The sequence below is a fragment of the Cordyceps militaris genome, assembly GCF_000225605.1.
Source record: "Cordyceps militaris CM01 unplaced genomic scaffold CCM_S00006, whole genome shotgun sequence".
Classification (NCBI taxonomy): Eukaryota; Fungi; Ascomycota; class Sordariomycetes; order Hypocreales; family Cordycipitaceae; genus Cordyceps; species Cordyceps militaris.
In genome coordinates, this window is record NW_006271974.1 from 1,582,893 (window position 1) to 1,601,066 (window position 18,174).

At 37.6% G+C, this 18,174-nt stretch overlaps 2 protein-coding genes across 2 annotated transcripts; one reads left to right on the forward strand and one right to left on the reverse strand.

The window, feature by feature from the left end:
- Window positions 1-10,608: 10,608 nt before the first annotated feature.
- Window positions 10,609-12,632, forward strand: CCM_07766 (oligopeptide transporter; the record flags this gene model as incomplete). Its single annotated transcript, XM_006672906.1, has 3 exons — window positions 10,609-10,894; window positions 10,950-11,834; window positions 11,914-12,632. The coding sequence occupies 3 exons, from the start codon at window positions 10,609-10,611 to the stop codon at window positions 12,630-12,632; spliced, it is 1,890 nt and encodes a 629-aa protein (XP_006672969.1).
- Window positions 12,633-13,015: 383 nt separating this feature from the next.
- CCM_07767 (nitrogen metabolic regulation protein) lies at window positions 13,016-14,371 on the reverse strand (the record flags this gene model as incomplete). The annotated part of the gene is made up of 1 exon (XM_006672907.1): window positions 13,016-14,371. One exon carries the CDS (start codon window positions 14,369-14,371, stop codon window positions 13,016-13,018), a length of 1,356 nt encoding a protein of 451 aa, XP_006672970.1.
- Window positions 14,372-18,174: the final 3,803 nt, after the last annotated feature.

Here is an 18,174-nt window from a genome sequence, read left to right on the forward strand (position 1 = left end):
TACAACTAGATAGAAGTTATATAATATAACAACTTTACCTCTTACCCTATATATACCCTATTGGTCTTAACAAGAAGCCCCTAAGCCCCTAGGTAAAGCTGGTTCTAGCCTACTATAATACTAAGCTACTAGTTAGCTACTACTTTTACCTAGAAGAGATCTAATCTCTCTACCTATAGGAGCTTATTACTAAGGCTAATAAGGCCTTAAAGGTAGACACTATTATAGCTACCTATTAACTCCCCTCTAAAGATATAGTCCTTTCCTTTTATAAAGAGGTAAAGGATTATACTAAGAATAATAAATAGGTTAAAGTAGCTTATACTAAGGAAGTATACTTTACCTAGTAAGAATACTCTATAGTAATTAAGGGAGTACCTATCTTAAAGATCCTATAGAATACCTCTAACCTTACTATAAAGCTCTTAGCTACTAATAAAGTAAATATTATATTAGTTAAAACTATTTAAGCCTATCTAGGAGCTAGATTAAAGACTACCTTTATTATTAAAGTCTATAAGATAAGTATTACTAACTACCTTTATAATACTAGAGTATTCTTCTAAATATAGGCCTTTATCTATAAACCCTTTTTAAAGTCTATTTAACCTTACTAATATTATAACTACTATACTATAGGATATATTACCTACTACTATAATAAGAAGGCTAGGTATAGTTAATACTCTAATAATACCTACTTAAAAAGGGAGGCCTACCTAGTAGTAGCTAACCTAAGTAAAGAAAAGTACCTAAACTATAAAGGTTAATACCTAGCCTAGGCCTAAGCCTATCTAGTCTAGATAAAGTACTAGAAGGCTATTAATATAGAATACTACTAATAACTAATAGTTTTTACCTAGCTATAAAAGATTTAATACCTATTATACTCCTCTTAAGCCTTTTTACTAAATAAAAGAGGCCTAGTAGGCTAGGTAAGCTAGTTAGTAGATAATACCTTACTAAACCTATTAGGCTAGTAAGCCCCCCCCCCTAGTCCTAGAAGGGCCCCCCCCTCTAGACTCCTTATTAAAAGCTAAGAGGGAAACCCCCTAGCTTACTAAATAGAATTAATATTACCTTTAAACTTAATAAGCTAAATATAGTAATAAATAGGTTACTCTTCCCCTTTTAATAGGTTATATTAATAAATTAAGCCTAGAGTATAGATAACTCTATTAAAAGAGTATAAATAAACTTCTTCTTTATAATTCTAATCCTTTTCTTACTAAAAGCTAATATAGCTTTAATTATAAGCTCTTCTTTAGACTTTTTATAAATAGATATTAATATAATACCTTCCTTATTAAAACTAAGTATTTAAAGTAAACTATTATTAATAGTAATAAACTAACTAACTAATAACTAGTTAGCTAAAGACCTATAAGTAGCTACTCTAGCTACTATATTTACTATACCTATTATACCTAACCTCTTAATAGGACCTAGTAAGACCCTATAAGTAGCTACCTAGAAGTCTATTAGGGTAATAAAGAATACTAATACTATAACTATTAATAAAAGTACTATTATAGAATATTAATAAAAATAGTACTTAAATATAATTAGTATTTTATAATAAATCTAAACTAGATATTATTATTATATAAGAAATATTAGATAATAAACTACCTTTAGCCTTAATATTAGTCTTATACTAATATCTTTAAGGAAATAAGAGGATAATAATATATATATATAAGAGGATAAGTATAAAAGACTATATAATCTCTTTTAAGAAGAATAGCTACTATATTATTTTCTTTAATTTATTAGTCTATTTCTTTAATATTTACTTTAAACCTAGTATAGATTTAGTATAACTCCTTCCCCCTCTAAATAGGGAGTTAATATATATTATAGTAAGGAATTTTAATATTTACTATCCCCTTTAGAATATCTATAAGAAGATCTTACTAATATTAGAAAAGACCTTATCTACTTTAAAGTAACTTAAAATAGTATTAATTACTCTTTAGGGAATAATTATAAGAGAAAAGTTTAATAAGAGATTAAGTATATTAGACCTAGTCTAATACTCTTTAAACCTTAAAGGCTAGATACTAGATTCTTTAAAGGACCTAATAAGGTTTAACTACTACCTTTAGCTAGTAAAGGTTAACTCCTTTATTCCCCCCCTTATAACTATATACCTATCCTAGTATAAGATAGATATAAACCTAGTATAAGTAAAGGCTATAATTAGGTTTCTTTTAAATCTTAATAAACTATACTAGCTATTTATTCTAATAGAGATTAATACTATATTTAAGAACTTAGATAGGATTCTAAAAAGGATCTTATTAATAAGTATCCCCCTCTAGGTACCTCTATAAAGCTAGGTAGCCTCTTAGTAGATACCTAAAGTTATAGTAGTAATAAAGAAGGCTTAAAAGCTCTATAGATAAGCTTAGAGGGTTAAAATAGAAAAAGACTAGAAGAGAGTATACTAGGTAGCTACTACCTAGGATAGGATAGTCTAGAAAGTAAAGAACTAGGTATAAAAAGTTTACCTAGACATAGTTACCTAGATACTAGGTAGGCTTTAGAGGTACTACTAATAGGTAAAAAAGTATATTAAAGGTATAAGCTTTAATATAGTCTTACTACTTAAAAGAGGAAAAGACCTCCTAGTAGCTAAGATAAGATAAAAAAAGGTTAAGGTCTTAATAAAAAAGTTCTTTCTTAACCCCCTAATAGGCTTTTATAACCTTTAACTATTAGTAAATAAGGTTCTAGATTAAGATATAAGTATAGTATTAAAGGATATTACTATAAACTAGGTAAGGTTTATACTAATAAGGTATATATTATAGAATACCTTAGGCTTTAATAGGATTCCCTATAGGTTCTTTAAGATATTAAGAGAACTACTATACCTTTACTTTATAATACTCTATATAGCTTATATATAAATAAGATATTTTCTAAAGAGGTACTAAGTAAAGATAATAATTATTATATAGAAGCTAGGTAAGATAGAATAGGAATATAGGTTAATTAGAGAATAAAGACTAATTACCCTTTTAAACACTATAAGAAAGCTCTTTAAAAAGATTATAATAAACTAGGTAGCTAGAGTAATAGAATCTTATAAGCTCCTTCTAAATAGCTAAATAGGTAATTAATAATAATAGTTAATAAAGATAGTAATTACCTTAGTAATTAAACTTATTTAAATTACCTAGTATTAAGGTAGCTTTACCTTAATACTCTAACTTAATATTATAAGTGCCTTTAATAATATAGTTTACTTAATAGTAATAGCTACCCTTTAGTACTTAAAGTTCCCTTTTATTATCTTTTCCTTATTAAAGACCTACCTTTAAGATAGGATAATATAGATCTACTTAGATAAATCCCTATTAAATACCCTTTAAATCTAATAAAGAGTCTTATAAGGCTCCCCTTTATTACTAATTCTATTTATTCTTTTCTTATTATCTCTATACTAAGCCCTAGTAAAGGTTTAAAGGATAATAATTATAAGGTTTATTAATAATATAAACCTTCTTAGTATAATAGTATCCTAAGACTAGATTATAGCCTAGCTTTAATAAGTATAGACTATCTATTCTAAATAGTTAGTAATCTATATTTTAATATTCTTTATTTTAAAATTCTAACTTCTCTACTTTTAATAGGGTTAATCTATAGTCTTAAAGAGCCTCTAGCTTAAAGACTACTAGCTTATACTATAGGTAGTAATTTAACTCTTAGGAGTCTAGCTTATACTATTATTAATATAGATAGTATATATAGCTAAAGTTAAAGTAAAGGTTCTCTTTACTTAATAGGCCTTAAAAGCTTCTATTAGGATAGCCTAAGGCTTTTAACTAGGATATATAAAAGAACTTTACCTTTATACTATCTAACTAATTATAGCTTATAGCCTTATTACCTAGTATACCCTAGGAGATAAACTAATAGGCTTAGCTACTACCCTTAATACCCTTTAGGTAATATACCTTTATATAGTAGTAAGAGCCTTCTAAGCTATAACTACTTACTATATTAAGGTTAAACTTAATATCCCCCCTATCTACCTTTACCTTACTACTTATAAGGCTTAGACCTTAATAAGATAAGAAAAGAATAAAGTAATAGCTTAGCTTTAATATATAACTACTTAGGTTATATTATAGATCCTAATCTTAATAATATAATACTATAAGATCTATTAATAAAGACTACCCTTTATATACTTTATAAAAAGACTTTTAATAAATATTAACTAGATAGTAGAAAGTAATAAGAAAAAACTAAAAAAGTAGCTTTAGGTTATATAGAATAACTACTAGGAGAATATAGATATATATTATTAAAAATAAGTTAGTTAGCTATAGATTTACCTAGCCTACTACCTATTATAAGTCTAATATAAGAAGAAAAGGAATACCTTATAATTCCCTTTATACTATATTAGTTTATTAATTATATAGCTTTATATAAGTAAGATTAAGCTAATAGCCTTTCTTTATAATAAAAGAGTCTTTAAATTCTCTTTATTAATATACTAATATAAGAAGGGACTTAAAGATCCTATCTATATTATCTTTTCCTATTTACTATTATACCTAGGCCTAGATATAACCCCCCTCTAGAACTAGAGAGATATTCTCCTAGCTCTTAACTACCTAAAGTATATAATAACTATTATAATATAATTCTATAAATAGTAATAGCTATAATACCTTTAAGTATAGATAAGTAATAAAGAATAATAAGCTAGGCTAAGTCTTAGTTAAGTCTTAATAATAATATAGGTAGAGGTAGGTTTAAAGTATAATATTTTATTATTTAACTAGAGATTCTTATAAATTTTTACCTATTAATATAATAATATTTATTAAAAGTTAAAAAGGAATAAAACTAAAATACTTCTTATTAAACCTAAAGGTAAAGGTAGTTAAAACTATCTTAACTACTTTAACCTCTTTCTTAATAATATCCTTTTTAACTACCTTCTTAATAGTCTTTTTAAGCTTTTTACCCTTATCTAGAAAGGGCCTTTTCTCCTTTCTTTTATTCTTAATACCCTTTTTAGTTAAGCCCTTTCCCTTTCTATTAATAAAGGCTCTTTTAACCTTCTCCTTTAAAATCTATTATACTAGGGATAAACTTATAATAATAGTATAATTAGGAAGAGTTTAAAGTAACTTAGATAACCTTAGCTTACTACTACTAATAACCTTATTATAAATAGTAAGATTAAACCTATTAAAGAGTATAAAAGTATTATATTAAAGCTTAAGATAATTAATTAAAGCTATAAATAAAGAGTATATTATATATATATTATTAGTAAGTCCTTTAAGAATACTTACTAGTTTACTTTAAACTATAAATATACCTAAAGATAAGTATACCTTATATACTAGAATTAGGCTAAAGGGTATAATAAGAGTAACTATACTATAAATATACTTCTTAGTTATACTACCTATAGTATAGTATTAATAAATAGTTATATTATATAACTAAATATACTTTTTATCCTTTTTATTAAAGAAATTATTAGTTATATTAAAAGGTTAAGTTAAAGCCTTAAAAATAAATTAAGTAACTAGCTAAGACTAAATAGTAGTAATAGACTTAGTAATAAATATATAGATATAAAGATAAAAAAGCTTTTTCTCTATATACTAAAGATAAGAGTTTAAGTTTAAAGTTATATTAATTAGCTTTTAAATAAGAAAATAAAGTAAAAAGACCTACCTTTTAGCTTATAATAAACTAACTACCTTTTATCTATAAAAGGTAAATAATTTATATAGGGAACCTATATAAGACTAATATTTATAAAAGTAAAGTAATATATTCTCTTTATTAGCTTCTTTTTTAGACTTTTATTTACTTTTCTTTTTTTCTTCTTAGGTTTTTAGATTAAAAAGGATAAAGTAGGTAATATAGTCTTTATAGCCTTTATAAGACTAATAAAAGAAAAAGAGGGAACCTTAAAAGTAATAATATAATATTAAAAGTTATAAAAAAACTAGAAAAAGGATAAGAAGTTAATAAAGAATAAAAGAAAAAGAAGTAAAAGTAAGAAATAAAGTAAAGGCTAATAAGGACTTATAAAAGTAATTAAGCTACTTAAAATAGATTAAGAAAACTAGGTAATAGACTAATAAACTATAATAAGGTAAATCTAATTAAAGATACTCCTTATAAGATATCCTAGAACTATATACCTAGACTTATATAGAAGCTTTAATATAAAAGAAGATATAATACCTTATAAGTTCTTAACTATTAAATAAAGTATATTAGTAGGTATAAAGAGCTTAGGAAGTAAGGAAGAGTATATATAGAAGTAAATAGAAATTATAATATTAATAGCTAGGGAACTAGAAGGATTAGTAAGGGGACTAGAAACCCTCTTTTAGTTAAATATAGGAATAGGAGTTAATAAATAAGATATTATAAAGTAATTATATAAAGTTAGTTAATAAAGAATAGTAGGATTTAATAAGGAAAGGCTATAAATATAAGAAAAAAGGATATAAAAGGGAAGGAAGAGGTAAAAGAGGAAAAGAAAGAAGATATACTAATAAAAATAAAGAAGATAATATTAATAATAAAAGAAGAAGAAAAGGAAAAGGAAAAGAAAGAAAAAAGACGCCTTTTATCCCTTACTAGCTACTAGCTAATAGCTAGTAAGACTCTAAATTACTTATTTATATAAGGTCCTACTAACTATAAATAGAATTAAAATAATAACTTACTAGCTATATACTAGCTAGTAAAAAATAATAATAACTATAAGTATTTAAATAGAGTATAGCTAAAATTACTACTTAGCCCCTATTAAAAGCTAATAGTTATAAAGAAAATATATTTATTTATTTACTAAGTCCTATTATATAATATAGATTAATAATAATAAGAATTAAAAGTAACCCTAAGAGTACTATTATAATATCCTTTATAGGGTATACTTTAGACTTATATAGATAAAGTATAAGGTATTAAAGGTAAAAGAAGATAGTAAGTAAGGATAAGAGCTAAAGACTCTTAAGAAAGAGGGGAGGTAAAAGTATTATAGAAGCTAGGAGGCTATAATAGTAGTTAAGCTTAACTAGCCTAGAGACTTATAGGGCTAAATATAGCTCCCCTTAATATAGATAAAAATAAAAAGGAGGGGGAGGAACTAAGAGGTTAAGAGGATAAGAGGATAATAGGCTTAACTAGTCTAAAGATATATAGGATTAGATATAACCCCTTTAATATAGATAAAAACCTAGGGGGAAAGAAGGTAGTTAATAGGCTTAGCTAGCTAAAGTAGTATAGGCTAGATATAGGCTAAGATATAGATAAAAACCTAGTATATAGTATTAAGAAGGGTCTTACTAAACCCCTATATACTTTAAAATAAGACTATAAAGGATCTTATAAATATAGATAAGGTTTTCCTCTAGGTACTCTAGTTTTTCCTTACCTTATAATTAGTAGAGGTACTAGATAGGTTATTTAGCCTAATTAGTATATAAGAATTATTATTATTAATATTCCTCCTTTCCTACCTAGGAAAGGGTATAGAATAACTAATTATATAATAGATTACCTAGGTAGTTATATAATATAATATACTACCTTTAATAATAGCTAAGGCCCTCTTAAAGAGATTATTAATAGATATAGTTAAAGTATTAATATATAATACTAAGCTAGTAATAGCTATTAGAGAAGATATTATCTTCTATACCTTTAATATCTAAAGAGCCTTTAATATAGTATAGTGCCTCTAGCTCCTATTTACTATAACCTACTAAGGGTAGTATAAGAGTATTTTAAAATAAATAAATTCTTTCTTATAGGGATAAATAGTAAGAATATAGATAAGAGACTATTAAAGTAAATTTACTAAGCTAGAGTATAGACTCCCCTAGGGATTACTAGTATTATCTATCTTATTCCTATTAGGTATAGAATATATATATAATAGAGTATATAGATATAGCTATATAAATAATAATAGTATACTCCTAACTAGCTAGGATTATACTAAGCTTATTATTAGAATATAATAAATACTAAATTAGATAATTATAATAATAAAAGATAATAAAATAACCCTAGACCTATTAAAGATAGAAGTTATATTCTTTTTATATAAGTAAGAGATTTATATAGATATCTTATACTATAGTAACTATAAGGTACCTATTAAGAATAAGATAAAGTAGCTAGGTATATACCTAGACTCCTCCTTAAATTTTAAGAATTATATTAAAGACTATATAGTAAAAGTAAGGATACTTATATAGTATATTAAGGGCCTTAGCTAAGTACTCTAAAGTATTACCCCTATTTTTATTAGATAAGCTATCTATATAATAGTTATCTTAAAGCTTTTCTTTAGGGTAGAACTTTAATATATAGGTAGTATAAAGCCCTCCTATAAAAAGAACTATAATAGAACCTTTAACCCTATTTAAACTAAGCTATTAAAGTAGCTAGATAAGATATAAAAGTACCTAACTATAGTAATATAAGGCTATATCCTAATATAGTAAACTATACTAATAATAGTACTTTAATATAAGGTAAGTATACCCTTAATATAGTTACTCTTTAATAAAATAAGGGATTACTATATATTATAACTTAGGTTACTTAATAAGAAGTACCTACTAGTATATAGGATTAAGGGTTTTAAGAGAAGGAACTAGGTAATAGGCTTAAGATAATAATAAAGGCTAATAGTAGCTATAATAGCCTATAAAAGCATTTTAGCCTTTAAAAGACTACTACTATAGCTATTAGTATACTTTTTAAAAGATACTTACTAAGATAAGACTATAGTAACTAAAGATTTCTAATAATAACTATAAATAAGAATAGACTAGTACCTTACTATCTTTTTAGATAGGTTAATAAATAAGAATAGTAATATAGGGATAGGATATACTTTCTTTTAAGGGTCTAAACTTATATACTAAAGAAAAAGACTAACTCCCTTAAATAAAGTCTTTAATATAGAAGTAGAAGGTATAAAGTATAGACTCTAAATAGCTATTTAATATACTATACTATAGATAGATAAGATAATAGTCTATCTAGATAATATAGTAGTAATTATAGGCTTAAGAGGAGGTATTTTAGTATCTTCTTATAGCTTACTAATAAAGTTCTAGGAATTAGCCTAGATAGCTAATACCTTAATATAGGTATAATAAGTACTAGGGTACTATAGGATACTAGGTAATAAGATTATTAACTACCTAGTTAAAGAAGGCTTAGCTATAAGACCCCTAATAAATAATTATATCCTAATATATAACTATATAAAGAGGACCCTTACTAATATAGCTATTAGATAGCTTAATACCTAATAGTAAGCTAATTAACTTAATAAGTACTATTTACTTAACCTTCTAATAAGGAATACCTTAAACCTAGAGTTAAAGACACTAATCTACTTTAAACTCTATTACCTCTTTATAGCCTAAATAGGCTATAAAGACTTTACTCTTTATTATAAACACTTCTACTATACTAATACTATACTTATATATAACTATAGTAAGAGAAAGACCCTAGGGTATATCTTCTACTATAAGAAGATATAAAGAGAGATAATACCTTTATAGTTTAGCTAATATAACTATATTAATAAAACTATTAGTATTAGTTAGCTAGAGTATATAAAGCTTACTAAAGATAGCTTATTTTTTAGTAAGATATACCTAAGGTAGCCTTACTATATTCCTCCTTAATCTCTCCTACCTAGACGTATTACTAGCCCCTAAGAGGCCTTTTACTAACCCTATAATTAACTAGTAAAAGCCTTATAAGACCTATTAGATAAGCCTATAATTTTTATTTTATATTTTAGTTTATTTTTATAAGGCCCCTATAGGCGTTATTTACCCTTTTTAGGGATAGTATAATATAAAATAGTAATATATATATATATATATACTTAGTTCCGCCTAACATTGGCGCCTAGCCCTTGGTGTTGACCTTGGACGAGAGCTAAAAGTAGTCTTTAGAATATCATGTCACAACTACAGTACGATAAGCGTCGCTTCCCCCACACACCTCGTAGGGGTGAAGCGAAAGGCATGTACCTCGAGAAGGTTCAGTTGAACTTGTACAGTCATGATCAATAAGACAGCTCAACACTCGAGTAGAAAATCAAGCTCTCTCTTTCCAACAACAAAAAACAAAAAAATCACAAGTATAATACCAGCTGACAAGCCAAGGCCAAATCCGCATGGGGCATCGATCCCGACAACGCCAGTCTACTTGGCAACCTTGTCGGGGCTCTGACTTTTTCGAGTGAACAACCCCGGCAAGGCCTCGAAAAAAATGCTCCTACCCGTCCACCTCTCCCTGTACTTGTCTCTGTCTTTGTATTTATTATGCGGTCATTGCCCCAGAATCAATCCTTGTCTCGGGAAGGAGCGAAGCAGCTGCACCTTCCATGTCAGCCTCGGAGTGACACACCCCGCATACATCATATAAGACAACCGGCATCCTGCATAGGTAGTCACTTTCCTTTCCCTTGGCACTCTTCCAAAATCTTCTTACTTCAAATTCTTCGCTCTTCATCGGTAGTCTGTGGTCTCTCAAGCAGTTCATCCATCGCCGACACCTACAATGGCCGCTGGTGATGCTGTTGCCGACCCCATCGTGGGTGCCGAGCAGCGCACCACCGAAGCCCAAGAGGAGCCCAAGAGCTCGCTCATCGCCGTCACCGAAACAGACGCGACCAATGCTGATGCTCGGGTCACTGGCGATGTCTTGAACTCGGACTTGCCCGGCCCCACGACGGAGGAGCTCGCAACTCTGCGCCGTGTCCCTGACAAGATCCCTATCAAGCTCTACACCATTGCCTTTATCGAGCTTTGCGAGCGCTTCTCTTACTATGGCTCGACCGTCGTTTGTAAGTCTTTCCCTACCCCCTGTCTCCTCGAGGTTTAGTGCTAATCTGTGCCTAGTCACAAACTTCATCCAGCAGGCCCTCCCGCCCGGCTCTAATACCGGCGCGTCCACCGACCAGCCCGGCGCCCTCGGCATGGGCCAGCGCGCGTCGACCGGCATCACCACCTTCAACCAGTTCTGGCAGTACTTTATGCCTCTTCTCGGTGCGTACGTTGCCGATGCTCACTGGGGCCGCTTCAAGACCATAAGCTGGGCTCTCGGTGTCGATCTCATCGGCCACGCATTTCTGATCCTCTCGGCCATCCCGCCCATCATCGTCAACTCGTCGGCCTCGCTCGGCTTGCTGATCCTGGCCATCATCATCATCGGCTTCGGCACCGGCGGCTTCAAGCCCAATGTATCCTGTCTCATCGCCGAGCAGCTGGGCGACCAGCGGCTCTATGTCAAGACACTCCCCAAGACGGGCGAGCGCGTCATTGTCGACCCCGCCATCACCACGGAGCGCATTTACATGTGGTTCTACTTCTTCATCAACGTGGGCGCCCTCGTCGGTCAAATTACCATGGTCTACGCTGAGCAGTACGTTGGCTTCTGGCTCTCGTTTGTCCTGCCCACCATCATGCTCGCCCTCTGTCCCGCCGTCATGTTCTGGGGTCGCAAACGCTACATTCATCGCCCGCCCGACGGCTCCGTCATGGTGCCCGCCTTCAAGACGTTTTTCCTGGCCCAGCGCGGTCGCTGGTCCATCAACCCCATGTCTACCTGGCGCAACATGCATGATGGAACGTTTTGGGAAGCGGTCAAGCCCTCTTCCTTTACCGCTGAGAGCCGTCCCAAGTGGATGACCTTTGATGATGCGTGGGTGGACGAGCTGCGTCGTGGATTCAATGCCTGTGCCGTCTTCTGCTGGTACCCCATCTTCTGGCTCTGCTACAACCAAAGTAAGTTTCCGCGTCCTCGTCCTGACGTTGCTCTCTCCCATGGCCTCCTTACCCAAGTACAAGAAGCTAACAACAGCAGTCAACAACAACCTCGTCTCGCAAGCCGCCGTCCTCCAGCGCCATGGCGTCCCCAACGATATCCTCTCCAACCTCAACCCCTTCTCTTTACTCATCTTCATTCCCCTCAACAACTTCCTCATCTACCCGGCCGTGCGCAAGGCTGGCTTCCGCGTGACGCCCATTCGCAAAATCACCGCTGGTTTCTTCGTCGGCGCCGCCGCCATGATTTGGGCCGCCGTCGTGCAGTACTACATCTACCAACGCTCCCCCTGCGGCAAGTATGCCTCCAAGACGATGCCCGATCCCAACAACCCCGGAGAAACGATCAAGTGCCCGCCCGTCGAGATCAACGTCTGGGCCCAGACGGGCGCCTACGTGCTCATTGCCCTCTCCGAGGTCTTTGCCTCCATCACCTCGCTCGAGTACGCCTACTCCAAGGCCCCCAAGAACATGCGCAGCATGGTCCAGGCCATTGCTCTCTTCTCCGTCGCCTTTGCCTCCGCCATTGGCCAGGCCTTTACCGGTCTTTCGACGGATCCGCTCCTGGTCTGGAACTACTCCATTGTCGCCATCCTGGCCGTGATTGCCGGCACATGCTTCTACCTTCAGTTCAGAGACTTGGATATCCATGAAGACGAGCTCAATGAGCTTCCCGAGGGCCAAATGGACAAGCAGCATAGCGACGAGAAGCTTGCGCCGCTCGATGAAAAGGGGCTGGATAAGAAGAGTGCCACTTAATTAGTTTGTACTGTTTCTGTTTTTTTTTCTATACCTTTATCCTATGATAGCGGAACGCTGCAGATTGTTGTTTACTGTCCACTTGCTCAGTCGGACCGACGATGGGACAAGATGCAAGTATTTTGGTGTGAACAAGGATAAGAAAGCTGAGAATGGTAAAGCGAATTATCAAGATGATAATGATGAAGAAAACAAAGGAATATGGTAGATAATACATAGTATTACTACAAGCGGTTTATTTTTTTGTCTCCCTAGTGCTAACCCACATTTTTGTGCCATTCCCAAAAACTCCGTAAAACAATTTCATCATTTTCTTTTCAACATGAATAATATGCTGCTATAACAATATAAGGAATCATTATTGGCATGGCTGCGCTACTGCGCTATGCTAGCCACTGCTCTTCGTCTCGCTTCAAGCCCCGCATGACGAGGCCGTCTTCTTCGTCGTCGTCGGAATCGAATGCGTCGTCGTCATGTAGCCGCAGCTGCTCGACCGCTACAGTAGCGTACTGTAGTTTTTCGTCACCACCATCCGTTTCGTCGTCTTCGAACATCCATGTTAAGCCATTCGCTTCCTCTTCGAGAGGAAACATTTCGCGAGCGTACTCCTCGAGGCCGCGGGGCCCTTCCCATAGTTCCAACGCCTCAGCGGGGCAGTTGGCTTCCAACCTGGCACAGCCGAAGTAGGGCGGCTGCTTCTTGGGGTCTTTCTCGTCGGGGCTAAAGAGCTTTTCCAAAGCTTCCAGCTGCTCTCTATAGCCGGCTGGAATACGAACTTTGATGTCGATGGGGCCGCGGACATAGCGCACAGGGCGACCAACGCCGCGAGAAAAGACCTCGCAAGCCTCTTTGGGTGTCAGATATTCGTACGCTAGGGCAATGCGCTCATTTCGCCACTTGGAAACGCCGTCCTTGAAAAGTTGCAGAATGGCAGGGCCGACATCGTGCTCGGCGTCGAGCCAGGGGAGCTTCGCATCTTCGTGGAAAGGCGCTTGCCATACAAAAGAGCCATCGTCTTGAATTTCGGTGCAGAAGAGCGGGTAGAGCAAAGATGTGAAGTTATTGTTGTAGATGCCAGTGTAGACAAAAGTGGCGGGTAGGTCGAGTTGGCGCACGTAGTCCTCAACCTTGTGCTTGGCCGCCCAGAGCGGAAGGGAGGGCCAGTTTTTGTTGTAAGCGGCGTGATCGGGCATGGACGAGTAAATGTAGTGTTGAACCCCGGCCTTCTTGGCAGCGTCAGCAAGAGCCTTGCCAATGGCAAGCTCGTCGCCGTAAAAAGTGGTGTTGATGAAGGCGAGCTGAGTGCCGCGGAAGAGGTTGTTGATGAGGTCGTGATTTACACCGACACCGGAGAGAGGGCCGTTTTGAGTAACATCCTTGTTGGCTTCTGTGGGCTGGTGTCTGGTGTAAAGCTCACCGACTATACAGGTGACATTTGGATTCGTCGCGACCTCTGTAGCAATCACGCCCTCCTTATTGCGAAGCTGGGCTCGAACATGGTATCCGACGGCAGTTGCGACACGGATCAGTGAAGCCGCTTGACGGCCACTGGCGTTGATGACGGCAATGGTCTTGTCTGGAGAGGACATGAATCGCTTAGGAGGGCGAAATGTTAGGGAGTTGTTCCTAGAGCCAGCTAGAGGAGAGGATTCCGAGTAGGAGGATCTCGAATGTTTGTGTTGTTTGCGGTAGAAGGGAGGTTCTGCCGTGTTGATGCGGATGGGAATGCTGGCCGACATGGGATTTATTTTGGGATTAATTTGGGTGGGCATTGTCGCAGTGGGTGCCCGAAGAGGTGGTACAAGGTCAAACCGGCGAGTGAGGTGGACAGCTCGAGGTGAAAGGGACGCGAGAAAAGCCGTACGGCGCACGCCGTCAAAGGACCGAGGCCAAAGAGTTCAAGAGAGGTGAAGAACGAGGCCGACGAGCGCAAAGCGGGCGAGAGGCGCACGAGGAGAGGAAGAGTCCGTCCACGGCTCGAAGTGGTGGTGGGGTTTCCAGAGGTGCAACCAGGGCTCGTGTCTTAGGCCATGTGCCTGCTGGAGAGCGCGAAGAGGGAGAGATGGAGGAGAGGCAAGAAGAGTGTGCGTAAAAAAAGCTGTACGATAGTGGGCCAGTTGCACAAGGCGCGACGGAGCTGAAGGCAGAGCGGGAGACAGGGCCGGCGGCAAGACGCGGGTCTGCAAAAGTGAGAGTTTTGCTAGAGCCAGACGAGTCGAGAATAGCGGGCTGCAAGTCTAGCAGGTGGGATGTCGTGTCTTGCGGAGGCGTAGAGTCTGGATTAGTGTTGAGCACTTTGGCGGGGCAAGAAAGTGGACAAGACGGATGATGCGCGCTCGTGGTGAAGACGAGGAAAGACAAGACACAATGTGAAAGCGACCAGCGCGTTGTAAGTTGAGGCGGGTGAGTAGCGTGGCACGAATGGAATATAGGGTTCGGCGTGGGCGAAGCTGGCGAACAATGGACAAGGAACAAGGACCGGTTGTTTGTTCCGGACCGTCGCGGTAGAAGCTGCCGAAGCGAGATCGACCTTGAGAGGACGCGGAAAGCTTGCGTCGGAGGGGGCGGGGGTGCGAGCGATACCGGGGAGGCGCCGTTTTTGTCGATGAATTCGTTGTAGAGGACCTGGTGTCTTTTTTTTTTCGAAAAGCGCAAAGCAGAAAAAAACATGTACAGTAGTAAAAGGTGGTTGAAGGAGAAAAAAAACCAGTGACAGCCAGATTTGACAATCAATCACTGCAGTTGAAGATTGAGCTGGGGCATGCGAAACAAAGGCTTATCGGCGATGGCGGGGAGGCACAGCTGATAAGCAAAACCTTGCTGAATATGTGGCGGGCAGATGCAGCGGAAGTTTGCAGGGATTGAAATAATCGACGATGGATGAGATGCTCTAATTTTGATGATGTTGTAAACCTGAAAAGTGGTGATGGCAGCAGTTTGTATGAGCAAGGAAGCAACACCCGACGGATGCAAACGCAGCGAAGTTGCCAGCTGTCAGTCAGCAGTCAGCCTGTCAGGTACTGCTGGTCTTACATAACCACTTATCTACGATTGCTACAGCAAACCGAAGCAATACGTCAACAAAGATAACATCACTGGTATCGTCGATTTATCGCCATGACATTAGTTAGACGAACCCTGCTCTAGGACGCGGGTTTGGGGCTTCGAGATCAGCGCCTCGTTTGGGCCCTGCCACACCACCAGTTGCACTGCTTGCAACTTGCCTATTATCTTCCTTGTTTCTTTATTCTCTTAATTGTTATCTTGATTCTTATTATCTTCTTAGCCTCATCATTCTGATCTGTTTATTCTTCTTATTCTTCTTATTCTATTCGCCTTTTGCCTTACCTCAACCCTTTTTACGAATTACACCCTACACTACATGCCAGTACTGAGGGGTGGGCTGGACAACCCTGCAACTTGCCAGCGCCACTTATCCACGGTGCGCGCGTGAGTCGACACAAATTTTTCTTACTCCAGTTGTCCGGCCTTTAGCCCCGACTAGAACCCTCTCGGCGGTCTACTGTTATCAGTTCGGCAGACTACCAAGCCACTAACTAGTTAGCCCAAGCCAGAATGAGGGGACGGGCGCCGCGGAGCCGGGGGGGAGGGTCGAGGGACGGAAGCTGGCACCGCCTTGCCGTGAAGAAAAAGGGAACTGATAACGAAGAACTGCCTATTCCAGTATAGCCTGGGTCGGCTTTCAGCTTGCAAATGGATGATGCAATTTAACAAGGAAAAGATTCATTCATCCGATCGCTGTATCGAAATAATGCGGAATGAAAGGAAAGCGCCGCCTCCCAAACCGCTCACTACACCTAACTACGTTTCCGCAATGACCTTTGCAAGTGGTGATGACTACCATTCGGTCCTGGGCTGGCAGACCAGCCAGTCAACCAGTGACAACCCGCCCTTCACGACAAGGTCCTTGTTCCATTTCGAAACATGGAGATGAAAATTCTCCATATTGAACAATTGGAGCAGCCAGATTGCTACCAAAACCACAATCAATACAGTCGAAACCCACTGTATCGTGTTACTCTCCAGTTGTTGTCCGATAAAGATTGTGGTCAAGGTAAAGCCCACGTTGGGGAAGATCAACGCTGGGCGCAAAAATATCAGCCGCTACCCAGAGAGTATGTATGCCAGATAACAGACTACTCCACCAGCTATTGTTGAATCGCATCGGCCCCTTTTCGAGACCTCTTCTGACTCGCACAATCTGGGCCATGGTCAAAAAGCCAGGCTCGGCGCCTCATCAGGCGGCTGGCATCCAGAATAACGAGGCTTGGGGATCCAATGGTAGGCGAACTCTCTGCGCGTAACAACCAATTGGATCTCTCGACGATATGGTTGCTCCTCCGTCGTTGTTGGCGCATCATTCATTGTTTCCGTATTGGTGTCGGTAGGCCCTTCCGAGATTGTCTCGTTCGTTGGTCCACGGCCGAGTCGTTGATGGCCGTTGTTGATTTCCACCTACATTGTTGTTCGGTGTTCGGCATCTTCTCTGCCGCCATTCTCGTTGCGAAACCCATGCCCGTGCCATATGCAGCCACTGCTAGCTTGCATAGACAACGCCTCAGCTCGAAGTGGCCTGGGTCCCTGGCTACCTCAACGGCTTTGTGATTTTCCCAGTCGGGATAAAACATTGCATTATGTGCTCCAAATCCACCTAGCTCGGGATATAAAAAAGTCACACGCTCATGCCACGACGCATACGCCACCAAACCCCATGTCCCGCCTCACTTGCTTCTCGGGCCCTCGCCGTCCGTCCGCCTTTTCGCACTCGGTTGCTCTCAGAAATGCAAGTCAAAGAGGAGACTCAGATGTAAACCATGGCTGCGATGGTTCCATCAATTCAATGTTATACTCGAAATCGGTTGTTGATCTGCGCGACTCGGCTCTCTTTGCAATGACGCCAAGACACGCTCCAGCAAGCTTCATCTCATGCAGTGCCTCGGTCTCCCCGCTTCTCCATGCATTTCCCCAACATTTTCTGACCTTCCTTGTCTGCCCCGTACAATTTCCTCCCCCGCTCTTGTCTTTGCATCTCTCCAGTCTCGGCCCGATGGCCAGCCTCTCCCCTGACGGAAAGCAGATTGCGTTTCAATCTAGCGTGGACAACTGATTCGATTTGTTCAATTGTACATGTTCTATTGTCAATTAATAGCAATGGCGCAATACTGTAATCAGAGCACGACCCCGGCTTGCTTGCTATCTCTAGCCCTGCTGATAGCGAATTACTGCACGAGCTCTTATCACAAGTCGCATCGACAAGAGAAACAGCGCCGCCATAATTAGGCTGTTGGCACATGTTAACGGATAAATGACAGTTGAGATATTACTCATGTACTCTGTATTTCAGGATGCCAAGTATTTCCAGTCCATAACGCCCACACCTCGTTATTCACAATCACCATCCATTGCCCATATTCATGCTCCGTGTCAATGTTTCATCCAGGCTCTCGCCATGTCCCAAGTTTCCCGCGCCGTCACTCGTTGATGAAAAAACGTCCATCTGTGTCTGCATTTTAAAAAGGAA